This window comes from Lepus europaeus, chromosome 5 (assembly GCF_033115175.1).
Source record: "Lepus europaeus isolate LE1 chromosome 5, mLepTim1.pri, whole genome shotgun sequence".
NCBI lineage: Eukaryota > Metazoa > Chordata > Mammalia > Lagomorpha > Leporidae > Lepus > Lepus europaeus.
In genome coordinates this window covers 17,135,995-17,163,264 of record NC_084831.1, presented here as the reverse complement: position 1 = coordinate 17,163,264, position 27,270 = coordinate 17,135,995, and the positions used below count along the sequence as shown (strand labels likewise).

The 27,270-nt window shown below is 57.5% G+C and overlaps 1 protein-coding gene across 2 annotated transcripts in view; it reads left to right on the top strand.

Annotated features, from left to right (window-relative positions):
- The first annotated feature begins 560 nt into the window (after positions 1–560).
- ASAP3 (ArfGAP with SH3 domain, ankyrin repeat and PH domain 3) overlaps positions 561–27,270 on the top strand; it is a 48,563-nt gene continuing 21,853 nt past the window's right edge. For both annotated transcript variants that reach the window (XM_062190617.1, XM_062190616.1), the window contains exons 1-3: positions 561–738; positions 25,103–25,175; positions 25,267–25,412. In XM_062190617.1, the coding sequence (XP_062046601.1) occupies positions 610–738; positions 25,103–25,175; positions 25,267–25,412 (348 nt within the window). In that variant the 5' untranslated portion in view covers positions 561–609. The remainder of the gene's footprint in view (positions 739–25,102; positions 25,176–25,266; positions 25,413–27,270) is intronic.

Sequence of the window (27,270 nt, the reverse complement as noted above, 5' to 3'; positions counted from 1 at the left end):
GCCCGGCGTGCGGGGCGGGACGCGGGGGCCGATTCGGCGCCGAGCGAGGCACGGAGACCCGCAGCGCTCGCGGAGCGACGTCGGGGCAGTGAGGCAGCGGGGTCCCAGGGGCCGGGAAGGAGTGTGTCGGGGAGCGGGCGGCAAGGGTCCTGAGGAGACTTGCGGGACAGACCCGCAGCCGCGCGCTCGAGAGGCTCCGCGGGCGCTATGAAGGGGGCGGAGGAGGTCCCAGCGAGGCCGGGGCGGGGCTGCGGCGCTGGGGGCGGAGCCTGCAGTTGGACGCGCGGCCGAAGGCGGGGTTCTCAGAGGCTGCGGGCCCTGGAGGCGGGGCCCAGGGGCTGGAGGGCGGCACCCCCGCGGGGGCGGAGCCGGGGAGTAAGGCGAGGGGCCGGGGGCGGGGCTTTGAGGGGCGGAGCCTCGGAGGCCGGTACGGGGCCGGGGCGGGGCGGTCCGGACTAAGGTGGGGAGCGAAGGGGCGGGCCGGGGGCGGGGCGTGCGGAGGCCCCGACGGCGCCCGCGGCGGGCGGTGAGGCCGTCCCAGCGCGGTGCAGCGCAGCGCCCCTCGGCGCCCCGCTCCAGCAGCCCCGGTGCCCCCGCCCCGCACCCGCCATGCCCGAGCAGCTCAGCGTCGCGGAGTTCCTGGCCGTCACCGCGGAGGACCTCGGCTCCCCGGTCGGGGCCGCCGCCTTCGCCGCCAAGATGCCCCGGTGCCGGGGGGCGGCGCTGGCGCGCGAAGAGGTGAGGGCGCCGAGGCGGGAGCGGCCCGGGGTGGGCGCGGGGCCCGGCTTGACCTTCCCAGGCGTGACCGGAGCCCCCCAGAAGCCCGCCCCCCGCCCTGGATCGGTGGGGACCGAGCGCATCTCCAACGTCGGCGTTCTCCCGGTCGAGGGGCCCTGGCGGTGGTGGGGGGGCGAGTCCTCCGGGTGACCGAGCGCCCTGGGCGGGGACGGGGCCCGCACGCGCCGGTCCCGCTCCGAGTCTTCGCCCCGCCAGTGCGCCCCCCACGTCGCTCTCCTTCGGAGAAGCGGGCTGCGCCGCCTCGGTCCCGAGCTGAGTGCCCGGGGCTGCGGGGAAGGCGCCCTCCCCCTGCCGCGGGTGCGGAGGCTTGGCTCGCGCCGTGGGACGCGTGCGAAGGGGAAGGCGCCCGGAGCCGGGGTTCACCTTGGCCGGCTGCTGGCGAGTTGAGCGGCTCCCCTCCCCTCTTTGTCTTTCCGGGCAGAGCGTCCCAGGCCTTTTCTTCCTCGCCCTCGCAGGCTGCCCCACCCCATTCCCCTGCTCCCTGGGGTTCATTCCAGCTCCAGACCTGTCCGGCTTTCCCGGGCCCTCCTGCAGATGCCCTGTGGCTGTGGGCCGGCGAAGCATCATGTGTTTTTGCAGCTCCCTTCCAGAGGATGCCCTCAATTTGGGTGGCATTTTGGAACCTGGGCAGCGGCTCCAGCCTTCCATCTTTCGCCAGAAGTTTCCGGAGCAGCCACTCCTACCGCGTGGCAGATGCAAAGCTCCTAGCACCCAGCACCCTGGGCCGGTGTGCCTTGCGGTGTCTCTCCGACTCCCCTGGCGGCCGACCCTCGGTCCCCAGGTCTGCTGGGCTCACTTTGGAAAGGAGGAGGCCGACTCGCGTTTGAATTCTGGCTCAGCTGCGGGCGCCGGGGCTATGGCTGTTTAGTGAGGCGGCGTGTGTCCCGTGTGCCTCTTGGATAATCTTGGAATGATGCTGAGCCGGTTGATGGAGGCACCTCTGAAGAGGCAGGGCTCGGGTCTCCCGGGTCCTCGTTTGTCTTGCAGGGCCTGGCCTTGTGTAAGGGAGCCTGTTCTAATTCAGGTCAGGACCGGCTCCTGAAGTTCGGCGTCTGACCTTGGGCAGAATAGCGGTTTGGAGCCCACTGCTGTGAACGTGGGTAGGCTTTTACTGGAGGCTCCAGGGAGCTAGGTCTTGGGGAGTGCTTCCTGGGGTCTGACTTCACAGCCTCCCAGCTCTTGTCCTTGGAGAGTCCAGCGTCCTGGGCACCATGAGGGCTTTTCACGGTGCCCCCTCACGTCCAGGTTGTGCGTTGGAGCAGGCGAAGGGGCTGCACTCTGAACCCTTGCCCTGGCCAGAAGCACCTCTGGATGCCGGTGTGCCTGGCCTGGCCTGGCTTTGTGTGTGTAAGCAGTTTGTGTTGGGGGAGGGGCCCCCAGAGTGGGCTGGAGGCCGTGGCAGGCTCCAGCCCTGGCTCAGCTTTGCCCCAGTTCAGGCCAGACAAGACCCAGCCTCCTTTAGCGTCAGGCCTCTGGGCCGGTGCCTGCAAGGGTTCGCTTTTGCAACAGAAAGGCTCGCAGCACCCAAACACAGCTTTTCCCCAAGATTTCAGTGCCCAGAAAGTTAGATTCTGACCTTTGGATTAGGCTTCCCTGGGGCTTCCTGTTTGGTTCTGCGATGGTGTTTATGTGTTGGTATTACGTCGTGTTTGCATGTAGTTTGATGCTGCAGCTCCCCTCCCAACCCACTTCTGGGTATGACTAACCGCCCCCCCCCCACACACACACACACCAGGCTCAGAGCTCCGCTGAATCCAAATAGAACTGATTCTTTTTACCAGAATTTGTATTCATTTGTTTTATTGGAAAGGCAGAGAGAGAAGCAGAGATCTCCTGTCTACTGGTTCATCCTCCAGATGCTGGCAAAAGCCTGGCCCAGGACAAAGCCAGGAGCTAGGAACTCAAGCCAGGCCTCCCACGTGAGTGGCAGGGACCCCAGTACTTGAGCCATGGCTGGTACCTCCCAGGGTGAGCCTCAGCAGGCAGCTGGAAGCCAGAGGGGAGCCAGGATGTGAACTCGGCCTCTTTGATATGGGATGTGGGCATCCGAGCTGGTGTCTTAACACGTGCCGCCCCCGCTGCTTCTGAACTCAGTCTCCCAGCCCTGGCTGGTTCCCTGCAGTCACTGGGGGCCCTCGCAGTCCTGTTTTTTGCAGCTCTGCTGGGAAGGAGCCTGGGAGCCTGGGCAGCTTACAAGACACCGGAATGCCAGGGAGAAGGGACCTGGAAGGTGGATCAGCCTGGGCCTTCCTCACTGAAGAGGCCGAGAGGCCTGTGTATGCCTTCACGGTTGGCAAGTGGCAAAGCTGCCGCTTCTACCCAGGCATTCAACTGCTCCTCTTCGCTTGCTTGCTTGCTTTTTTCTTTTTTAAAATTTATTTATTTATTTGAAAGTCAGAGTTACACACAGAGAGAAGGAGAGGCGGGGGGGGGGGAGGGGGGGCTTCCACCCACTGGTTCACTCCCCAATTGGCTGCAGTGGCTGGAGCTGTGCGATCCGAAGCCAGGAGCTTCTTCCGGGTCTCCTAGGCAGGTGCAGGGGCCCAAGGACTTGGGCCATCTTCCACTGCTTTCCCAGTCTACAGCAGAGAGCTGGATCAGAAGTGGAGCAGCCGGGACTTGAACTAGCACCCATATGGGATGCCAGCACTGTAGGTGGTGGCTTTACCTGCTATGGCACAGTGCCAGCCCCCCTGTTTGCTTTCCTTCTAAACTCCATCTGTCTGTCCTCTCTTTGTAACTTCCCTGGACCTCAGTTATTCCAACCTGAAAATGGGTCTTAGAATCCCTCCCTGCTTACTTCTCTGCACTGTGAAGGTTTCATGTCTTTAATTGGGAAACACTGTGCAAACAGGAGGGGGGCCCTTTACATCCATCGTCTCACTGAGGGTCGTTGACATAGGGGGCAGTGGGCCAGGGAGGTTGAGACAGCTGCCCTGGGTCACATAGTGAGTCGGTGACACTGGTGTATTCTGTCCGGTTCTCCACGCCATCTCTGTGTTAGGCACCAAGGGCATAAAGATACTACTTAGGCAGATGTAGCCCATCTTAGGGGATGAGTAGGAACCCAGGGATCTATCCCGAGGTCCCAGAGAAAGGTGCGGTCAGTATCATAAGAGACCAGTGGGGAAGGAGAGAAGGTAGGGAGCAGTGAGGAGGACTGCTGCAGGCCAGGAGAACTTCCTGGAGGAGGTAAAACTTTTTTTTTTTTTAAAGATTTATTTATTTATTTGAGAGGCAGTGTTACAGAGAGAGAGAGGGAGAGAGAGAGATCTTCTGTCTGCTGGCTCACTCCCCAAATGGTTGCAACAGCCGGAGCTAAGCTGATTTGAAGCCAGGAGCCAAGCGCTTCTTCCAGGTCTCCCACGTGGGTGCAGGGGCCCAAGCATTTGGGCTGTCTTTGACTGCTTTCCCAGGCCATAAGCAGAGAGCTGGATGGGAAGAGGGGCAGCTGGGACTAGAACCGGCACCCATATGGGGTGCTGGCACTGCAGGCAGAGGCTTAACCTACTACACCACAGTGCTAGCCCCAATGTAAAACTTCTAAAAAGAAAATAGGTGAGCCCCATTTGGTGGAGAGGAGAAGTGAATTCAGAGACCTATGGGAAGAGAGCATATTAGGAACCAAGTAAACCATTTAGACCAGAGCTGAAAATTTATGCCATATAGTGGCATCTCAAACTGCTAGTGAGTACACATGTCGCGCTGGGTCTCGGGTGAGCAGTCACAAAATTCAGGATCTTCAAAGGCTTGCATTTATATATATATGAAATAAAGTTTTAAGTGGACAGGGATATAATTTCTAGCTTAAAAAATTTCCTGGGGTAGGCATTTGGCACAGTGGTTAAGATGCCACTCAGGACAGGCGCATCCCGTGTCAGAGTGCCTGGATTTGAGTCCTGGTTCCACTGCCGATTCCAGCTCCCTGCGGATGCGCACCCTGGGAGGCAGCAGGTGATGGCCCAAGTGCTTGGGTCCCTGCCCCCCACGAGGGGGACCCGGACTGAGTTCTGGACTCCCAGCTTTGGCCTGGCCCAGCTCTGGCTGTTGTGGTCACTGGGGAGTGAACCAGAGGACAGAAGTCTCTGCCTTTCAAATAAAATGATAAGAAATCAGTTAAAGCACTTTAAACGTTTTTAGAAAAAGCATTCCACAAGACAGCCTGTGCCTGCTTCGTGCGGTTCCCGTGCTCTTCCCAGAGGTGCCTGATGCTGCCAAGTGGGCGTCCTAGCAGCAGACTATGGCTGGTGCTCAGGGTGGGGTTTGCCTCCGTTGGCATCAAGGCTTATGGTACAGCGTAGCTCTTACTGAAAAAAAGGTTTAACAATCACTTTAACAAAGTGCCTTTTTTTTTTTTTTTTTAAGATTTGTTGATTTATTTGAAAGGCAGAGTTACAGAAAGAGAGAGAGAGAGAGAAAGGTCTTCCATCTGCTGGTTCACTCCCCCAAATGGTTGCAACACCTGGGTCTGGGCCAGGCCAAAGCCAAGAGCCAGGAGCTTCCTCCAGGTCTCCCAGATGGGTGCAGGGGCCCAAGCACTTGAGCCATCCTCTGCTGTTTTCCCACGTGCATTAGCAGGGAGCTGGATCGGAAGTGGAGCAGCTGAGACTCGAACCAGTGCCCACAAGGGATGCTGGTGCCACAGGTGGCGGCTTTACTTGCTGCACCACAGCGCCGGCCCTGAAGTTATCTTTTCTTCTATGACTCTTTTGACTCTTATTTTAGAAAAGATGTCATGCTCAATTTCTAATGCTCTTGTGAATTTTACAGGTGGCTTTGTAATAGGTTGTGTTTATTTTCGTGTACAAATGCAATACTCCTAGACAGTGCTTGCCAGAAATGTAAGTCCTCTCCAGCTTGTTTCTGTGAAGGGAGATTTGTCTGAGAGATGGGCCGGCGCCTCGCGGACCTGCAGAGCAGCCGGGATAGGGGGGGAGTGGCGGGAAAGGGGGGGAGTGGCGCTGGAGTCTGGGGCGTCGGCTTCCTCGCCCTCTCTGCACAGTTGCTCAGTGCTGTTGCTGCCTCGTCATCACCCAGGCCCCGGAGTGCAGCTGCAGCCCCCCCCACCCCCATGCACATGACCTCCCTGGTCCAGTGTCTACAGGTAACTGAGCCATTCCCGTGTCCCACTTTCAAGTTCCTGGCAGTGGCTGGCAGCCCAGCCCAGCGCCTGGAGTGCATCCAGCAGCCGGGTCTCCACCCCTGGTTTCATCAGCAGAAGGCACGGGCGATAGACTCAGGCAGGGGAAGCATGGCCGCAGAGCCCTTCCCTGTGCGGGGGGCTCGTCTCAGCGCAGCGGGGCTGGGCCTGGAAGTCCTCCCAGAAGTGTGCATGCCGGAAGTCCGCTGGCGGGGGAGGCACCGTGCTCACGCTGCTCGATATCTTTCTGGTTGGCTTTGTAATAGTTCTGTGTTTATTTTTGTGTAAAAATGCATTGACACACACTGCTGGGTGTAGATGAGCCCCGGCTTGGAAGGCTCAGGGACCCCGTCCTGGGTTGTGAAGCCCTGCAGGGAGGACCCTGGGCAGGTTGCAGGAAACTAGGGTGTCAGGGCCAAGGGACCCTTTTAGGTAAGAGATCAGCTAGGAATCCTCTCATTTAAGATGGGGAAGCAATGCCCAGAGAGGCGCGAGGGGATTGAGAGGCTGGCCTGGAATGCTGAGACCCTGGGGTCTTGCATGCTGTTTGGCTTTGCACTTCCTTGCTGGGCGGTGGGAACCCATGCACCTGATCCTGCGGCACAGCAGCCAGCACAGCACCTGGGCACTGCTCTGTGCCAGGCCCCGTGTCAGGCCTCGTGGAGCTTCCCGTCCTCTGAGGAAGAGACAGGACGCAGGCAAGCAGGAAGTGACTGCACACCGTGCAAAGTGGCACAGAGGCCACCTTCCTCCAGGTCTGGTCCTGGGCCTCCTCCTCGCCGTCTCCAGGCAGTCGCGTCCACACCCCTGGCTTCCAGGTGACTCACACGTTGTGTCTCCAGCCTAGGGCTTCGTTTCCGGACACTCACTCGATGGTTTCCCTTAGACCCCATCCAGGGCTATTCCCCCGGGGCTGGCCTTCCAGGGTTCCCTTCCAGGCATGGGCGCCTCCATCCGCTACACAAGCCGGAAGCCTCGCACCTGTACGTGTATCCTTCATCCCCAGGGGCCATCAGTGTGGCCTTCTGAGCATCTCTGCAGCCTGCCCTAGTCTGGGCCCCCATCGTGTCCCCCTGGAGCACAGCCGTGGCCCCCCCACTGGACTCTCGGCTTCTGCCCTAGCTCAGTCTCCCCATCAGCACTGCCTCTTCCCTGACAGCACGCATTGTAGATAAAATTTATTCGTACAAGTATTTTTATTAACTTTTGCTTTCTCAATAGATTTTGACTTCTGTGAGACTGGAATCAAGTGTCATGGTTGTAGCCCTAGGATTTACCACTGCCCCATAGTAGATGCTCAGGAAATAGCGTCTGGATGACAAGTCAGGAAAAGAAGCCAACCGAGAAAGCGTCCGTAGAGAATAATGGTGTAGGGCAGTCCAGATGCAGCCAGCGGCTTAGGCAGAGCCCTGAGGCAGTGTAGAACCTAGAGGACAGGATGTGTGAGGCTGAAAGGAGGCCAAGGGGCAGAAGCCTAGCGATGGGTCACCGGACACAGCAGATGGGCTGGAGAGAGTTGCCGGGAGCTGTGTCAAACTGAAGCTCCTTGGCCGGGCCAGGGCCTTTGGACTTTCCAGCGGCTTGATCCGCTTAGAAAGGGTCCCATCGGCTGCTGGATGGAGACTGAGCTGGGGAGGCCCGGGGAGGACCCAAGGAGGCCGTCGTGGGAGGTGTGTGTGGGGTTGTGATTGGTCGAGGAGAGCAGTGGGCGGATTCTAAGTAGTACCATCAAGATTTGTCGATGGAGTGAGGGCCTGTCGTTGGGGACGTCGAGAACGGTTTTCCAGTTTCTGGTGAGAAGGGGAAGCCAGGAGTTCTGCGCGTCACCTTCTGGGTCTTTGGATGTCCGAGTGGAGCTGCCCGGAAGGCCGTTGGGTGTCCGACTCTGGAGCGCGAAGGGCGGGAGGGGCTCACCCGAGCGTCGTCCGCGCTGCCCTGGTGCGTTTCGGACTTGCGATGGTGTGAGCATCCTGTCGCGTCCTGCCCAGACGGCTCTGCGCACGGACTTAGGCTTCTCACTGCAGGCAACAGCCTGAGCTGTGTGTGGCAGGAGCGGGGAGGCGCTGGAAGGGAATGCTCAGAGGTTCACAGAGTTTCTGGGAAGCTGGAGGGTTGGGGCTGGGCAGCAGGCGGGATCCCAGCCGGAAGCACGACTCCGAGCCACTCTGGCAGGCCGCTGCCACCTTTCACTGAATGCCCCGTGCCCGGACACTGGGGCCTGGGACCGCTGCTGCTGCCGGCACGAGAGGGGATCTAACCCAGTCTCTGCGCCTGAGCCAGAGTCTGCGGCGAGGGCCTCTGATGCCTGAGCCCGGTGTGAGCCGGAAGCTTGGCCTTCTCTGCTTGCACACAGGTAACTCCCCACAGGAGGTTGACGGCCGGTGGCTCAAGAGATGGCCGGTGGCCTTGGGGATCTGGGGATCTGCATTTAGACCAGAACCCAGAGACTCCCGTCCACACAGGGGCCATGAAGCATGGTTGCACACGCTGGGAATGGGTAAAGGTTACCTAGGGAGGAATGCAGGGGGCCCTGGCCAAGCTCTGGGGAGCCCCAGTAGAGGGACACCGGGACAGGAAGAGGGGTTAAGAAGGGGGACTGAAGGAGCTGCCAGCCAAAAAGAAGGAACTCAAGAGAGTTCAGGGCCCAGAGCCAGGAGAGGAGTGGGGGAGACGCCCAGCTCCTGGAGATGTGCTCTCCCATGCCGGGGGTAAAGGAAGACAAAGGGCCGGCATTTAGCCCCTCCTGGCATCCTACATTGGAGCCCCTGAGCTCAACTCCCAGCTCCAGCTTCCTGGCCAGGCACCCCCTGGGAGGCAGCCATGATGCTGGAGTATTTGGGTTCCCACCACCCACAAGGGAGACCTGGATTGAGTTCTTAGGGCTCCCAGGTTTGGCCCCAGCCCAACCCTGGCTGTTGTGGGCACTTAGAAGTGAGCTGGTCAATGGCGACTCCCTTTTTCTCTCTCTGTCTCTCAAATTGAAGAATTAAATGACAATAAGTTAAAAAAAAGAGACCACACAGACCCCTGGCTTTGGCCACGCGGAGGCTGTTGGTACCTTCAGGGCAGGTTTAGTGCCCTTTCCCTCCACACTAGCCTGGGCTGATCTGAGGAGGGGGCCCAAGGTGCCGTTGCGGCTGGGGACCAGGGATGGGCTTGGAACCCAGCCGCACGCCCAGCAGCTTCTTCCCCATCAGCCGCCCGCAGGCCGGCCGAGGGTCCTCCCGGCGTTGTCGGCCCCCGTCCTCTCGCTGAGTCGCCCCTCTCCCCTCGTTTCACACTCCTTCCAGGCTCGCTTCCTTGCCTGCTCCGCTGTTTCTGGCCACTCAGGTGCCGCTGGCAGATCTGGGGACAGAAGCTGGCGCTTCAGGGCAGAGCGGAGGGAAGATACTTGCTTACCCTGCAGACGATTAGATCACACAAAAGTGTTTCAAAAAGTTTATGGAAAATGGAATTAAAGATAAGTTTCTTTGGGTTCCAAAGGTTTTGAGATCCGTGCCTACGAGTGATCCCCTGGCAGGTGGTGCCGAGGGGCCCCCGGGTGGGCTGAGTGCTTGGGCCCCGGCTCACCGCATGCGCTTCGGAGAGCTTGCGCAGCTAAGCTGAGAACAGCTGCTGAAGGTTCTCTAACTTTAGACCTTGACCACGCTTTGAAGAACCTCAGGCCCCACCCAGACCTCCTGAGTCAGAACCTCCCAGGGGTGAGGCCCAGGCGGGTGAGCAGTTCCAAACGCCCTGAACTCTGGGGAGCAGTCAGGGTGAACACTGTTGTGCTGAGTTATTGCATGTGCTCGTCTGGTTAGTAATCCATTTACCCGTGTTCAAGGAACACCTGCTGGGCGCAGAGGCAGGTTCCGAGGACACAGAGCGACTGGACAGGGTCCCCAGCTGGGGAGGAGAAAGAGTCAATCATCAGAGGATGATTGGCAGCCCTCGCAGATCTGGCACTGAATTCCTACTGGCCGTGTGACCTCGGGCGAATGACTTAACCTTTCTGAATCTCAGTTTCTCCATCTGTCCGTCAAGGATGAAGATAACTCTCTTGTTGGTCTATTTGGGGGGAATCACATAGAGAGCAGGTAGCGTATAACCTGGCATATAACAGGTGCTTAACACTTTGTCAAAATTCCCTTTAGCTAAAAGCCCAAGTAAACCTGCACACAGGGTAAAGAGATCAGGAACCAGAGAGACGAGAAGGCAACTGCCTGAGCACCAGAATGGTGTGGCTCTGACACCCAAGCAAGAAGAGAAGCCTTGTGTGCCACGGAGGTCCCGGGAACAAGGTGCTGAGGCCGCTTTTGGGCGATGTGGGGTCTTCCCTCTACTCCGCTCCTTGCTCCATCTCATCCATCTGTGTGTCCGGCAGGCATTTGCTGAGGGCCTGCCCTAAGGTGTTCCACCCTGACGGCACATTGCAACCCTCTGAGTTGCTTTTAGGTAGAAAAACGCAGTGTTGCAGCTACCCGAGAGCACACAGTTTAGCCGTCTTCAGTGTGTTCACAGTGTTGTGCAGTCATGACCACTGTTTAATTCTGGAACATTTCCATCACCCTGAAAAGCAACCTTGCGCTGATTCATGGTCACTCCCCAAGCCCTCTACCCCCCACCCCCAAGTCCTGGCAACTTTCTGTCTCCACGGATTTGTTCCCACGTTCTGGGCGTTTCCTACAAATGGAATCCTGCAACATGTGGCCTTTCCTGCCTGGTTTCTTGCAGTTAACACCATGCTTTCAACATTCATCCATGCTGTCTGTGTTGCCTTAAAAGCATTAAAAATACGAACAGGTGGGCACTTGGCCTCGTGGTTAAGATGCCAGCAGGGACTCCCGCATCCCATATCGGAGTGCCCGGGTTCAAGTCCTGGCTCCACCATGATTCCCACTTCCTGCTAATATGCATCCAGGGAAGCAGCAGGTGATGGCTTAAGCAGTGTCCCTGTCACCCACGTACATGGGAGACCTGGGTTGAGCTCCCAGTTTCAGCCTGGCCCAGCTCCATCTGCTGGCAGGCATTTGGAGAGTAAAGCAGCAGATGGAACTCTGCCTGCCTTTGTCTCTCTAATAAATAAATACATAATCTAAAAAAAAAAAAAAAAAAATCAACAGCAAAAATGCCAGGCAGTGTTGTAAGCATTTTCTGTGTGTTAACTCGTAGGAACCCCACATAAGAGATGTGTAAGGTGCAGAGAGGCGACGGAGCCTGCTAAGCTGAGTTGACAAATAACATACAGGCTGCCCGTGTGATATCTAGGACGTTCTTATCCTAAAAATGATCTGAAATTCAGAGCTGCAAGTTCTGTTTGTATTTTTGGGAAATCTGGCAGTTCTGCCAGCGGTAAGGGGTCAGGGCAGGAATCGAACGTGGAGCTGGCCGCGGAACCGGGCTTTACCGCTCTCTCAACTGGTGAAGCCTGGCTCCTCCCCCCCAGGGCCTCTGCAGGGAGGCCCTGACATCCTGATTGATCGTTGGCCGATTGATTGATTTTAAACAATTCAGATGATTCCGCTGGCCGGGCAGCCTGGGACACAGAGGTGGTATCTCCTGGGCAGGAGGAGCTGCTGTGGAGCCCTCCTGCGTGCCACGCGCTGGGCTTTGTCCTAGGAGATGGTGTCGTTACTCTCCCATTTGCCAGATGGGGAACAGAGGCTCAGAGAAGTTCAGTCACTTGCCCCGGGTCACACAGCTGAGTACTGGAATTCGGATACTTAGGACAATGCGGCATGAAAGCAGACATTCTTAACCCCTGCTGCCTTTTCTGTTCTCATGGAGCCCGGTAACATTCATTCATTCGTTCCACAAATGTTTATTGATGCTCACGTGCCAAGCCCTGCAAATGAGCCGATCCCTGTCCTTCTAGAATTTTCAGCCCCATCAAGGTCAGATGCGTGGGGTGCGTGAGAGCCACAGTGCCCTGTCTGTAATGGGTACTAGCGGCACAAAGGTAGCCAGGGTCGGTTCTGCTGTGCTGGGAGGGGGGTCTGTGGGCTGAGTCAGGGAGGGGCGGTGCTCACTGGAGAGAGCAGGAGCAGCAGTGTGAGCAAAGGGCCGGCGGCTGCAAGCAGCTCAGCATGTTAGGAAATCCAAGTGTTTGTGGGATTAGTGCTGCACAGCAAACCCAGATCCGGAGCCCTGGAGGGGATGGTCCTGGCCAAAAAGGGGCCCAGAGGGTGGGACCCCTTGCTGCTGTGTCCGAGAGGGCAGGCCAGGCCATCTCCCAGGGCTGGGTGGAATCCAGGGCGAGGGGCCAGGGGTCGGGTGGGAATCTTCCGCGCCCGTCCAGCGAAGTTCTTGGTCTCTTAGCTCATCCCTGCTGAGCAGTCTCCCGAGGAAAATCCCCGCCAGGAAACGGGGTTTGCAGAGACCTCAGCTTTCACCGAGGGCGCGGCTCCCTTTCTGCAGCCCCTCGTCCTCCCTGCTGCCCACCGCCCTGTAAGGGGAGCCGATGAGGCCGAGCCGGTGGGGCTGGACAGGTGCCCGGGCTGGGGAGCCGTCTGCGGAGGCCCGAGCAGGGGGCGCGGGAAGGAAAACAGCGAGAGGCCCCAGGATCCTGAACTAATAAATGTCAGAGTGGCAGGAGCCTGCCCTGTTGCCGCCCAACCCCTTCATTCCAGACACGACGACCGAGGCCCGGGGAGGGAGGGAGACTGGGTAGGGGCCCCCTCGCCCCCCCCCCCCCCAGGGGCTGAGATTGGCCCCGGATCCTGGCTTCCAGGCCTTGCAGTGTAGCCGTGGGCTGTGGGCAGGCCTGGCCAGGGCCTCCCTTCTTAACAGAGAGTCCGAGGGGAAGGCAGGAGAGCCCTGCCTTCCCCTGGCGCCTCCGTCCTGACTGCCCCAGCCGGGCCTCAGGGTTGGGGTGGGGTGCAGCCGCTGAGACCCACTTTGGAGATTGTCCCTGCTGCTGGTGGCTGAGGTTGGAGCAGCTGGCAGGACACAGTGAACCTCCACTCGGCCCCAAAACACTGAGCTGAGCTGCAGGGGATTTGGAGCCGATGTCCGATGTCCGTCAGCCTGAACAGGCAGGGGAGGAGGAAGGAGCAGGCTTGGAGGCACGCAGACCGCTCCTGGCAGCAGCTGGCCTGAAACCGCTCTCCCAGCCCAGGGCTCTGTGGCTTCCAGCCCTGTGCCAAGGCCTGGGAGGGCCAAGCCTCAGCTGCTGTCTGCACGCCCTCCGAAGACGCCTGACACCCGCCAGTAGGAAATGCACCTCCCGACGGCCGTGCACAGGGATCCTTACAGAGACTGCTGGGCTGCCAGGGGTGGATCGAACGCCCGTCACTGTGGTTTAATGAAGGTAGCGTGATACTAAGAGACGGCTTGGAGGCCGAGGGCGCTACACTTCCTGGGGCTTCCTCTGTGATCTTGAGCAGTTGTCTAACCTACCCCGGCCTCGATCTCCTCATCCGTAAAATGGGGGGATAATAACTACTGCACGGGGTGTTGGGAGCAGTAGATAGGATCATAAAGCGAGCACCTAGTAAATGGGGCAGAGTTCAAGTCATGTGGGTCACAGACTCGTTCTGGGAGCTTGGAACTGGAGTTCTTCCTGTTGGGTGACCTGCTCCCGGGTCAGGGCTGGGCTGCATTCCCTGGTCACCCTGTCGTGCCCCAGGGACACGGCTGCACCCACTTTTCTTGCTTGGACATAAGGCTACACCTAAGCCCTGGAGGTGAACCTTTTTTTTAAATAAACTTTTAATTTCCAAATAGTTTAAAAAAAAGATTTATTTATTCTTTTATTTGAAAGTCAGAGTTACAGAGAAAAATCTTCCATCCACTGGTTCACTCCCCAGATGGCTACAACAGCCAGGGCGGGCCAGACCGAAGCCAGGAGCTTCACTGGCGTCTCCCTTGTGGGTGTAGGGGCCCAAGCACTTGGCCATCTTCCTTCTGCTGCTTTTCCCAGGCCATTAGCAGGGAGCTGGATCGGAAGTGGAGCAGTCAGGACTCAAACTGGCACCCATGTGGGATGCAAAATTGTGACATAGTTCAGAGTGCCCATTTACCACACACCCAGTTTCCTCTATTATTAACATCCCAGATAAGTATCATATGTTCATCACAATAATTTACCACAACCAGTTTCCCCTCAAGTTTTAAAAATTATTTATTTGAAAAGCAGAGTGACACACAGAGAGGGAGAGATAGGGAGAGAAAGAGAACTTTGATCCACTGGTTTAGTCCTCAGATATCCACAACAGCCACGGTTGGTCCAGACTGAAGCCAGGAACCCAGAACTTCATTCAGGTCTCCCACGTGGGTGGCAGGGCCTCAAGCACCTCGGCCATCTTCCACTGCTATCCCAGACACATTAGCAGAGAGCTGGATTGGAAGTGGACCAGCCGGGACTTGAAGGAGTGCCCCTGTGGGATGCTGGCACTGCAGGCGCGCGGTTCAACCAGCTGTGCCACAGCACCAGCCCCCGTGCTGCCCTCCATAGCACTGTACAGATTTCCATCCCCACCAGCAGTTCACCTCTGGTGAACTGTCTTATCACTTAGAGGGTAAAAAGCAGAGCATGGAGGCCAGCGCCGTGGCGCAGTGGGCTCAGCCGACACCTGATGGTGGCATCCCGTAGGGAGCGTCAGTTCCAGTCCCGGCTGCTCTGCTTCCGGGAGTTCCTAGCTCCTGGCGTCTGCCGTGTGAGTAGTGAACCCGTGGACAGAAGATCCCTTCCGCCCCTCGCTCGCTGTCTCCCTCTCAGCTAAATAAGTAAACTAAACCTCTTGAAGGGCACTAGAACGTGGCTTTTGGGGTCAAAGCATGGCCTCTGGAGCCCAGCCGCCTGGGACAGAGTCGGGTCCCCTGCGTTCGTGGGGACCTGGGCCATGTCTTCCCTCCATCTCAGTTTCCTCCTCTGCAGATTGTCCTGGGCTTTGAAAGGGCCCCGTGAAATAGCACAGAGTGCGTCAGTGCTAGGATAAAGCCTGGCGCGTGGGAGCGCCGTGGATGCGGCCGGCCGCCCTCGCTCTCCGTGTGGTTGGCGCGCTCCCTCGGCTGGTTGTCTGGGGCCCTGCTCCTCGCTGCTGGCCACTTACCTGCTGGCCCTGCCAAACTCAGGGCTGTTCCCCATGCGTGCTCAGGCTCCTGCCCTGGGACTTGGCAGGGACGCCTCTCTCTGCCCAGCCCATGTCTCTGCATTTGTTTGTTTTTATTTGAGAGAAACAGAAAGAGGCAGACAGACAGGGGAGCGTCTTTTCTCTCGTTCATTCCCCAGACGCACACAACGGCCAGGGCTGGAGCCAGGCACCAGGAACTCAGTCCAGGCCTCCCACGTGGGTGACTGGGACCCAGCCAGCTGAGAGCCATGACTGCTGCCTCCCGGGATCTGCATTGGTGGGAGCTGGAATTGGAAGCAGAGCCAGGAACTGAACCCAGGGACTTTCCAATGTGGGGTGTGGGTGTCTCCACCACTAGGCCACTGCCTGCCCCGTCTCCTTGTTTTCAAGACTGATGAAGAAAATCCCTTCATCCCAGAATGGGGAGGGTGCTCCTCGTGCTCCTCTAAGCTGCCCTCCTGTCCCGGGGTGCCGAGGCTTCCTCCGCCCTCAGCAGGCACCTCCTCCTCCCTATTGACTCCCCGACTGGGCTGTGAGCCCCTGGAGGGCGTGGGCCAGGCCTGCACGGGGCCCAGCAGACAACCAGGCACTCAGCGAGTGTGGCAAGCTCCTCCTGTGTGCCAGAGACCTTGTTGGAGACTTTATCCTGTCCCCTTCCTGTGCCCCACTAGGATGGAGAGGGGCAGGTCTGCATACTTGAGGCTCCCCAGTGGATGGCCTTTGGGATCGCCCCCAGGTAGGATGCTAGCAGACATTTCCACGTCCCACCCTTTGCTGCCCTCCTTGTTGGCCAACCAGGAAGGCCCCGTGGGAGCTCCCTGCCTTCCTCTGGGTCTGGTGGCAGGGTGGGTGGCTGGGAAAACACAGTTACAGCGTGACACAAACAGCACAGCTCACTTTTGCACGCGTGACAAATATTCCCAGTCTTTTTTTCCCCCCCTAATTTATTCTCTTTATTTGAAAGGTAGAGGGAGAAAGATCTTCTGTCCACAGGTTCACTCCTCAGATGCCTGCAATAGCCAGGGCTGGGTGGGCCAGGCCCAAGTCAGGAATGTGGAACTCAGTCCAGTCTGCTGTGTGGGCGGCAGCGGCCCAAGCACTTGAGCCATCACTTGTTGCCTCCCAGGTGCGCCCAGCGGGAAGCCGGATCAGAAGTGTAGGAGCCAGGACCCAAAGCAGACATGCTGACGTGGGAGGCAGATGTCTCAACCACTGCGCCTAAGGCCCGCCCCTGCGTGATTCTGTTCTCAGTGGCACTGGCCGCAGCAGCACTGTCCTCCCCTTCTAATAGGGAGTGCAGAGAAGCTGGGGACCTGCTGGGGTCACTGTGCAGTAAGACGTTAGGCCAGAACAGAATCGGTCTGCTCACCGCACCGCACTCTTCCTGTTTCGTGTCCTCTGCAGTTGGGGCTTGCCATTTGGTGGCAGGCTGAGTGGGCGGATGCTGCCCCGGCCCCCTCCTGCCTCCCCCGGGCAACCCTCCCGCCTGCTTCTTGCCCTTGATGCCAGGCCAGCTCCTCCAGACTCCGATCTCTCGCTCACTCCCTTGTCCTTGGTGAAAGCTGTGTCCACTCATTCAGGGGAAAGGGGCCAGATCAGTGTGCGGTACGAAGGTGACAAGGACAGTTCCAGGAAGCCGAGTGCACACGTTCCCAGCTGCCCTGAGGATAAGCGTCTTTGTCTCCTTTTATTAATTTGTGTTGCAGAACTTTTCCGACACAGGTAAAACTATAATTCCCCAGTTCCGGCAGGCACCAGTCATTTTTGGCAAGCTCGTCTTTCCATCTGGCAGCCCCCCCGTCTCCTTGCCGTGCAGAGTGTAGGGAGCAGGATGGTGAGCCCCGTCTGCACCCCTGCCCGCTTCCCCAACTCTCGTTTTGAAGCGGATCCTGATGACGTCATCTCATCTCTAAGTGGTTCAGTGGACAGCCCTGCTCAGGGAGGGCTCCTTGCTTTGTTCACGCACTACAGCGCCATTCTGCACCCCACACGTTAACAGTGCTCCCCCCCTGAACTGGGGCTGGGGAACCTCTTCTTCTGCCGAGGGCCACTTGGATTCTTAGGACGTCATTTGCGGCCCATTCAGAACGATCAACTTAAAAATCCGTCTGCTATAGATCTAGGAATCTTGAGTTCCGCCTGCGGTAGCCTTGGCAGGGATGGACCCAGTGATCTCATGGACCTTACGCGGCCTGTGGGCCAGACGTTCCCCACCCCTGCTAACTTGTCAGTCAGCCAGTTTTCAAATTTCCATTTGTGTCTTAATTGTCGTGACTTCTCCTACGGTTATTTTGTAAAAATCAGAACTCAAGAAAAATCCATGCATTATCCTTTGTCACTAGGTCTTTTTTTTTTTTTTAAAGATTGATTGATTGATTTAAAAATCAAAGTCATACAGAGAGAGAAGGAGAGGCAAAGAGAGAGAGAGAGAGTCTTCCATCCGCTGGTTCACTCCCCAATTGGCCACAATATCTGGAGCTGCGCCAATCCAAAGCCAGGAGCCAGGAGCTTCCTCCAGGTCTTCCCACATAGGCAATTTTCTACTACTTTCCCAGGCCGTAGCAGAGAGCTGGATCGGAAGTGGAGCAGCCGGGACTAGAACCAGCACCCATATGGGATGCCAGCACTGCAGGCAGCAGCTTTACCCGCTACGCCACAGTGCCGGCCCCCTAGGTCTTGTTTCTTAAGATTCCCCCTCCATGCCAATTTATTATTATTGGTTTGCAGTTCTCTTGTGAAGGGAGTCAGGTGGCACAGGTCTGACTGTGCACTGTGGTGTCCCCAGGTGTGGCTGAACAAGTTTCTCCATCTTCTGCACTTTCTGTAAGTTGGCAGTCAAGCCCAGAAATGAGGAGCCCTGTTTTTTTGAACTTTGTCGTTTAATTAAATGTTTCACGGGTAACTCGGTTTACTCATTCAAATATCAGATTTTAGGGATCACGATTGCTGTGTAGTCCATATCACGTAATCTGCTCGGTGGAGATCAAAGATCAGAGCAGTCAGGATCCAGCGACCTCACGGAGCTCCTTGGGAACGTCGAAGTTTCGTTGATCTTCCCCCAGCAGTTGTTCTGTCAGCACTGATTGATTGAGAGAGACTGGAAGGGCAAACCATGCCTGAGATGCTGCCTGGGACACTTGGATTTCATAGCCGAGTGCCCAGGTTCGGGTCCCAGCGCTCCAGATTCCAGCTGCTGCCGCATGTGCTCAAGTCCTCGGGGTCCATGCCGCTGACATAGAAGACCAAGATTGAGTCCCAGGCTCTGCCTAGCTCAGTCCTGGCTATTGTAGTTATTTAGGGAGAGAACCAGATGATGGGGAATCTCTCTCTTTCTGGCTTTCAAATAAATAATTTTAAAAGACGCTACCGTGAATTCAAGAATGTTTTGAAGAGCTGCGTGTCACCTTTGGAGCACGGTGAGACACTTTGCGTTGGTGCTCAGTGCTCGTGCTAAGTGTGGCTTCAGAGACACCCCCCCCCCCCCGGGAGTAACTCCGGGAGCCGCCAGGGTCTGCTCTCGCCGGGCGGAAGTGAACGCGGGAGTGAGAGTCTGGCTGTCTGGGTCGCAGGTTCACCCCCGGCTGTGTGACTCTCCCGCCCCTGAGCCTCACCTTTCGTCAGCCAGGTGTGAAGGAAAGCAAGGGCTGCCCCGAGGCTGCCGTGGTCTTTGACGCTGGGTGCCGGGGCTCCTTGCCTTCTGCGAAGCCCTGAGCTCATCTGGGTTTGCGTCCTTTCCTTCCTTCGTGTGCATTTCCGGTGAGACCTGGGGCAAGAAACTCGTCTGAGCCTGTGTTTTGCCGTCTGTCAAAGTCTGCAGAATGAGGAAGTGATGGGAGGTTCTCTCCGGTGTCCTGTGCTGTGTTCTGTCAAGGGCCGACATCATGGTGCAAAGCAAAGGTAGAAGAGGCTGCGCGTCTCCTGAGTCATCGCCGGTTGCATTGGTGGAGAGGCTTCCTGATGAACCAAACCCAGAGTCAGAGGGAACATACTGTGATTGACTACTGATGGCTGCCATGGTCGTGAGAGCACACAAAAGTGGTGCTATGCCCCGTGTTAGAAAGTCCAAAGGAGTGAATGTCTAACAGTGAAATGTAATCGGCAGCTCCTCAGGCCTTAGCTCTGTCCCCTTGGCTGAGTTGCCATGGTAACCGCAGCTGACTCTGAGAAACCACAGGAATGAAGAATGGGTCCCATTGATGGATCCTGACCCAGGAGGGGCCATGCAGAAGGCTCTCCCAGGCAGGGCATCTGGGCTGGCCTAGTGCTGCCATCTGTGGTCTTTTCCTGCAGAGAACACGAACCAGAGAGCCCTGGTGGTGGGTGGGTGTGCGTGTGTGCCTGTGGGTGTGTGTGGGTGTGTACTGGGGCCGGGGGCACAACGGGCAGGGCAGACAGCTGGAATTTGGGCCTTGAGTAGGGCAGCCGGAATGCACTGCCCAGAGGACAGACCCATCCCCGAGAGCCTGTTTGTCGCCCGGCTTTGCCGCTGTCCCCCTAAGCTCTTGCAAGGGGCTGTTAGCTCTTAGCTTTGAAAAATCTAAATGACCATCAGTTCCAGTTCAGAAGGTGGTGCCTTAATCCCTCTCCAGCACCCGAGGTCATTGAATGCCCCAAATGACGGGGAGCTTACTCCCTGCACATGCAGGGTCACTTAACTGCTTCCAAGAAATGTCCAAGACCTGGGGACGCTGTCCAGGGCCAACCTGGGTGAATTCATTTTCCTTTCGGCAGAGCAGCCGCCAGCGTATTTGCATCGGGGCCATGCCGTGCTGTTGGGCAGCACCCGAGCCTCTGTCCTGGCCTGCCCTGTGTTTGCAGGAGGAGTGAGAGGTACCGTGGAAGGGGCAGAGTCAGGATTCAGACTCAGAGGTAGACCCAATCCCAGGGTCAGAGAAGCCCTGGGCCCCAACCTGGGCCGTCAGCTGGGTGTTGTGGAAGGACGCTGGCCCTGAACTTGGTTTAGATGGTAACTCTGTCCTGCCCCTGCCTGTCTTCCCTGGAGTGTCCCTCCCCTGCAGCTTCATCCATGAACTCAGAAGGGCGATGCCTGCCTCCAAGGGCATCTGAGAGAGGGGCAAGTGACAAGCCGGGCACCGGGCAGGTGCTCGCGGGACGTGTGCTGTGTGATTGCTGTTGCCCCTCTGCACCTGTGGTCCTAGCATCCTGCCGAGAAGGACCATTAGGGAGCTGGGAAGAGGGGGAGGTGTTTGATGAGTTGAAGGGAACCAAATGGTGCTTAGTTTTGAAAGAAATGACACTTTGAGCTCTCAGATCGGAGGCAGTGTTCTCAGCACTCCAGCCAGGTGAGTGTCCCAATCTCCCCGGCAAGCTCCCATCCCATGAACGGGGAAGCTGAGGTCATGCAGCCCACACAAGTGCCTGACGGAGCAGGAATTCCAACCCAGCCTTCAACGCGGGGACCTCACAGGGTTCACCGGCGGCTGCCTGGCACAGTGGTCAGGGCGCCCCTTGGGATGCCCGCATCCCACGTCGGCTGGGCTATGGGTTTGAGCCTTGGCTCTGCTCCCAGTTCCGGCTTCCTGCTAACGCACACCCTGGGAGGCAGCAGGTGATGGCTCAAGTGGGTGGATCCCTGCTACTCCTGGGGGAGACCTGGATGGAGTTCCCAGCTCCTGGTTTCAGCCTGGCTCAGCCCTGGCTGTTGCTAGCATTTAGGGAATGAACCACCAGCTGAAGGTCTCTGTCTGTCTGTCTCTGTCTCTGTCTCTACTTTTCAAACATGAATTTTGTTAAGTTCATGGAAAAATGGCATTCAGAGGTAAGTTTGTGCAGGCGTTTGGCCTAATGGCCGAGCTGCTCGAGTCCCAAGTTCAAGTGCCTGGTTTCCAGTCTGCATCCCAGCTTCCTGCTGTCGCCTGCCCTGGGAGGCAGCAGGTAAGGGCTCACTGGTTGGGTCCCTGGCACCCACATGGGAGACCTGGACTGAGCCCCTGACTCCCAGTTTGGGCCCCCTCCCTGCGTCTCGCAGGCATCTGGGGAGTGATCCAGCACATGGGAACGGCTCTGCACCCCTCAATCAAGTAGACAAAGATAAGCTTGTTTTTCCATGCCCTTCTAGAAGTGCCTGCTACTCAGCGGTGGCGTCGTGCTGCGCCTCTGAAGAAGGAGAGTAGCCTGGGGGTGCCCACACTGCCCCTCTAGGGCTTATTGAGGCACAGGTGTGGCTCCCTCCCCCGAGCTTGCTGGCCGTGCCTGGGAATCTGCATTTCGGCCAGTTCCCAAGTGAAGCCTGTGCCCTGGTTTCTTCAGGACCCTGCCCTGAGAATTGCTGACCACAGGGATGAAATGGCCCATCCGGTCCAAGGCTGATTCCCCCCACCCCACAGCCTAACCAGTCTCAGGCACGGGGAATGAGCGCTGAGCTGTGCACACGGAGGCAGGAAACAGCCCAGCAAGCTGCCCCGTCCGATCACGCGTGAGCCACGCAGCAGCTCTGCGAGTTAAGAGAATGGAACTCCGCGCTGCCCCCCAAGACATTTATCATTTTGCTTTTCATTCTTTTAAAGAAGAGGGGAAGAACCCGCTGGGCTCGGGGCCCCTGGGGAGATGGCTTGGGCGGAGCTGGGGCTGGAATCTGTCTCACTACAGGAAGCTGCGAAGCCGTCCACGCTGCCCGGGGTCCCTGCCCTCTGCCAGGCCGCGGGCAGAGCTTCCCCATTCACACTCTGTTTCTTCAGCTTGAACCTCTGGAGCCCAGAGGATGGGTGTCGCCGGCACTCACCCCCCCAGGTCTGGTCTTGAGGAGGGGCGGTCAGGATTGGCCCCCTTCCATGCCTCCTACCCACTTGCTTGTTCAGGGCCCTGTGAGTCTTTGTGTCCTCTACGTCTGGCACTGGGCCTGGCTGAGGCAGGCACTAAGGAATGCTTGTTGAATGAATGAATGAAAGTGAGAACTGTGCTCCCGTCCTTGCCCCTTCTTCCTGGGGTGAGCCTCCCCGTCACTGGCAGTCCTCCGTCTGTACCCCGCGCCCCCCTTCCTGTCTGTCCCACGGTCAGAGTCAATATCACAGCTCAGAGGAAGCATCCCTGTTTCTCTCTGCTCCCCCTGGGCTCACATCCACCTGCCCCAGCGTCACACTGCACTGTTCACCTGGCTCCTGGCTCTCGCTTAGGCAATGATCCACGATGTCCCTGAGAGCTGAGGTTGTGCCTCTCCCTCCCTCTCCCTCCCTCTCTCTCTCTCTCTCTCTCCTTCCCTAATTAAAGGCAGACAGAGAGGCCCCATCTGCTGGTTCATTCCCCCAAATGACTGCAACAGCTGGGATGGGGCCAGACCTAAGCCAGGAGCCATCACCTGCTCCTCCCGGGGGCACATCAGCAGGAAGCTGGAACCAGGAGCAGAGCTGGGGCTCAGACCCAGGCGCTCCGGGGTGGAGCGTGGGCACCCCAGGTCACATCTTACTGCCCAGCCCAGTGCCTGCCTGAGGTCGTGCCTCGTCTACACGGGATGTGAGCACAGAGCAGGCATCCCATAACTAGCTGGATAACTGGATGAATGAGTGAATCACCGTATGCACGTTGCTTGTGGAGAGCAGTGGGGCCGGGAAGGTGACTGGGAAGCCATTTCCTGATATGTGACCAACAAGGGCACAAGGAACAGGAAGTGGGTTAAAGTAGGGAGACTTGATCGCCTGTCCCAGTTAAGTGAGGTTCAGCATCAAGTAATAAAATAGCTGGCGTAGCAGGAGCTCAAGTGAGACAGACGTCTGTTTCTCATCTATGAAGGAAGCCATAGGTAAGCAGGCTGGTGGTTCCCAGTCCCCACGGGTAAATATTCTGTTGTTGGCTCCACCCCCTCCACAACAGACGGCTACTGTCTCATGGACCAGGAAGGCTTCCTGAGCTCCAGACGTCACATGTTCATCCTAGTCAGAGGAGGGGGTACAAGAGGGTACCCTACCATTTCTTTTTATTTATTTTTAAAAAATAAACTCTGTATTTTAAGAGTGGCTTTAGATTCAAGCAATGTTGAGTGGAAAGTATCGAGTCCCCATACACTCGTACATCCAGCCTTCCCTGCTGTCAACAGACGCACTTTGCAAACCATTGTTCATGTCAGTAGACATTTATTGAGCACCTTCTGTATGTTAGGCACACGGGCATGCCCTCTAGGGAGGTTTCTGGACCTCTTTGGAAGCTGTCCCTATCTTTAGCCTGTACTATCCTTGACCTTGAACTCATACTGCACTTTAGAAAGTGTATGAAAAGGGGCCAGTGCTGTGGTTCAGTAGATTAGAGTCCCGGCCTGTGGTGCTGGCATCCCATGTGGGCACAGATTCAAGTCCCGGCTGTTCCACTTCCAATCCAGCTCCCTGCTAATGCCCCTAGGAAAGCAGTGGAAGGTGGCCCAAGTGCTTGGGCCCCTGCACCCATGTGGGAGACCTGGAAGAAGCTCCTGGCTTCTGATTTTGGCCTGGCACAGCCCTGGCTGTTGTGGCCATTGGAGGAGTGAACCAGTGGATGGAAGCTCTCTCTCTGTCTCTCCTTCTCTCTCTGTAAGTCTGCCTTTCAAATAAATAAATAAATCTTTTAAAAGAATTTTTGGAATCCATGCATAAATTTTTTTATGATGCACATTTTCTATTAACTTTTTACAAAAGATTCATTTATTTATTGGAAAGAGAGAGTGACAGAGAGATGGGGAGAAATAGAGACAGAGATCTTCCGTCTGCTGCTTCGTTCCCCAAATGGCTGCAACAACCAGGACCAGGCTGATGCCAGGAGTCAGGAGCTCCCTCTGGGGGTCCCATGTGGGTGGCAGGGACCCAAGCACGTGGGGCCTCTGCTGCTGCTTTCTTAGGCACATTATCAAGAAGCCGGAGCAGAAGTGGAGCAGCTGAGGCTTGAACCAGCACTCCGATAGGGGATTCCAGTGTCACAAGTGGCTAATTAACCCATTGTGTCACAACACCAGTGCCTCCACAAGCTTTTGAAGACCCTTGTAGCTCCTTAAGTTAATCCCCTTGTAGCTTTCTAGGTTTCAGTGTGGGACTAAAAGATTTGGCAAATGCATTTCCCATGTGGGTCTTTGGAATCATAACACTGTGCACACTCTCACCCGGCAGGAAGCATCTCAGGTCTTCAGCCCAACAGACACAGCGCCTTCGGAGCTGCCCAACTCCTCGGCTTGCTCATCCCCCCCTGGGATGAGCCTTCACTGGTCCCAATAGTGAACGTATCTCCAGTTCGTACCCAGGGAGGGAAATGTGTAGTTTGCAGTCCATGTTGGAAAAGTACCCAGCAAGTGATGGTGCCTTCCTAGGTCTGATGGTAATGGGCGTAGGTCCTGTTCACTGAGGACGCCCCGTGCCCAGCCCCGAGTTCAGTGCTTTCTGTGCACCATCTCCTACCGGCACTCCTGCTCGTGCCCTGGGCGGTGGGCGTTACCCCACATCTTATGGATGGACGCAGGAGCGCTCTGTGTCTACTTCTGCAACTTTCTTTAAAAAAAAAAAGAAAAGAAAAAGAATTATGTATTTGAAGGGCTGGGTTACAGAGAGAGAGAGAGAGAGAGAGAGAGAGAGATCTCCTATCTGCTGGCTCACTCCCCAAATGGCCGCAACAGCCAAGGCTGGGCCAGACCAACGCCAGGAGCCAGGAGCTTCTTCTGAGTCTCTAATGTGGGTGCAGGGTGCAGGGGCCCAAGCACTTGTGCCATCTTCTGCTGCCTTCCAAGGTGCATTAGCAGGGAGCTGGATTGGAAGTGGAGCAGCCAGGACATGAACTGGTGCCCATGTATGATGCCAGCATTGCAGGTGACGGCGCCAGCCCTTCTCTGTAACTTTCAAATAATAAACAGAAATAAATCTTAAATAAAAAAAAAGAAGCCCAGCAGAAACCGCCAGGCCCCAGGCCTTTGGATCACTCATTCCCTTGGCCTGCATTGGCATTAGGAGAGAAGTATGTACTCTTTGGAGGAGGGAGACTGGTCCGTAGCTTCCATGAAGTCTGTGTGCTGGGGGCACAGGTACAGCAAAGCATTGTGTGTGTGTGGGGGGGGGGGGTGAGACCACGGCCTCGGGGCTCTGGTAGCAAGGGCCCTGCCCCCAGCTCTGCCCCCTGACGCTGTGTCCATGTTTGCTTCCAGATCCTGGAGGGAGACCAGGCCATCCTGCAGAGAATAAAGAAGGCGGTGCGGGCCATCCACAGCTCTGGCCTTGGTGAGTGAGCCGCTCGGTGCCCTGCCTGCCCCGGCAGCCCCCTGCCCAGCCCGGCCCCAGGCAAACTCCAGGCTCCCTCCTGCCTCTGCAGGCCACGTGGAGAACGAGGAGCAGTACCGGGAGGCCGTGGAGGCCTTGGGCAACAGCCACCTGTCCCAGAGCAGCCACGAGCTGTCCACAGGCTTCCTGAACTTGGCCGTGTTCACCCGCGAGGTGGCCGCGCTCTTCAAGAACCTGGTGAGGCCCCTGCTCCTTCCTCAGCCGACCCTCAGCCCAGGCTGCCAGTAAATCCAGGGGTCTGAAGAACTTGACCATGAAAGGGTCGGTTTGCCCCGACCACTGGCCCCTGACCAGAGACCCTCTTCCAGCTCCCACTCACCTTTTACATTCTCCTTTCTCTCCAGTTTTTGTTTGTTTGTTTAAAGATTTTATTTATTCATTTGAAAGGCAAGGTTAGTGAGAGGGAGAGAGAGAGAGAGAAGGAGAGAGAGATCTTCCATCCTCGGTTCACTCCCCAGACCACCACTATGGCTGAAGCTGGGGCAGTTTTGAAAGCAATGAACCGGGGGCTCCTTCTGAGTCTCCCACACAGGTGCAGGGTCCCAAGCACTTGGGCCATCTTCCCCTGCTTTCCTAGGTACATTAATAGGGAGCTGGAATTGGAAGTGGACAAGCTGGATCTCGAACCGGCACCCATATGGGATGTCAGCTTTATAGGCGGTGGCTTCACCTGCTGTACCACAATGCCAGCCCCTCTCTCTGGCTTTTTGCTCATCTGTCTCTTCCTGTTCCTTTTCCTGTCTGCCCAGGAGCAGCGAGGAGCCCCCATGCAAGGGTGGGCTTTGGCGGGGTGGGGGGTGGGGTGCACACACCCTCCTTGTGCTGTGCTTTCCCATTGCACCTGCTCCTTCCTCCAATCCTGGAAGCTGCCCTCACCTCCATGGGCCCTGTGGGCTCGGCTTCCTTCCTGGCGGCCACCTGGGTGCTGGCCTCCTCCCCGGTCCTTCAAGTCCCTGCCTGAGGCCCCCGGGAGACCAGCCAGTCTGTGAGTGGCCACAGCTGTCAGTCCTTCCCGTGTGTTGGCTCAGTTGCATCCTGGTGCACAGCCCCATGGGCTGGCATTACTGTCGTCCCCACCTTGCAGGCTGGAAGATTAAGTGGCTAAGCAGCTTGCCCAGGCCCTCCGGCTGGGCTGCAACCCAGGTTGTCTGACTCGGGAGGACAGCCCAGGCTGTCCCAGGACAGCCTCTCCCCTCCACCCGGGCTCCCAGCCCAGCCCGGCTCCCACGGCTTCCCCTCCTGGGGACAGCGCGCCTGGTGGTTACACCTGGCCTTGGACTGCCTGCTGTGCTGCTCCCCGGGTCACATCAGCCAGTCTGCTGCCTGAGCGCCTGTCATCTGTGGCGCTGGGACCATCGCATCCCCGCCTCACGGGGTAGGGAAGGAGAGTTAAGCAGGATAATCACTCGCTGCACAGCCGGTGCGTGGTAGGTGCTCACCGAGGCCGCCAGCCACCGTCCTGGAGCTGGCGCTGTGTCTGCCGGGTTGCACATCACGTTTTCACCCAACCGGGGATCCAACATAGGCAAAACCAATCGCGTCTGTACCGGGCAGGCACAGACTCCCTGATCAGTCCCTGAACAGGGCAGCCTGAGAACCTCTGTCCCAGCGGCGGCGCCACCTCAGGCACTGACGTAACCAGAGAGTGTTGAAGGTGGCTGGGAGCAGGTGCGGCGGTTGGACACGCCATTATATAGAAATGGGGGCATCCCTGGATGCCATCCCTGGAGCCAATCCCCACAGGCCTAAGCCACACCGCCCTGTGCTTTCCCAGCGACTTGAGTGGAATTGGCGTCCTCTTTATCTTCAACGCCTTCTCTCCCCATCTCAGGTGAGCTGGCATTCTCTAATTGTCTCCTCGCCAGGGGGCTTTGTGCCAGGGGCTGGCGACACAGGAGAGTCGGGCTGTGCCTCAGAGGGCCAGGGTCTCTGCGGAGGACGTGAGAACCGAGCTGTGAGAGGACACCGTGCAATTCCAGCAGCGTGGCATGGATTCCAGGATTTGCCGAGCGAGTGGCCAGGCTTTGCACTATCA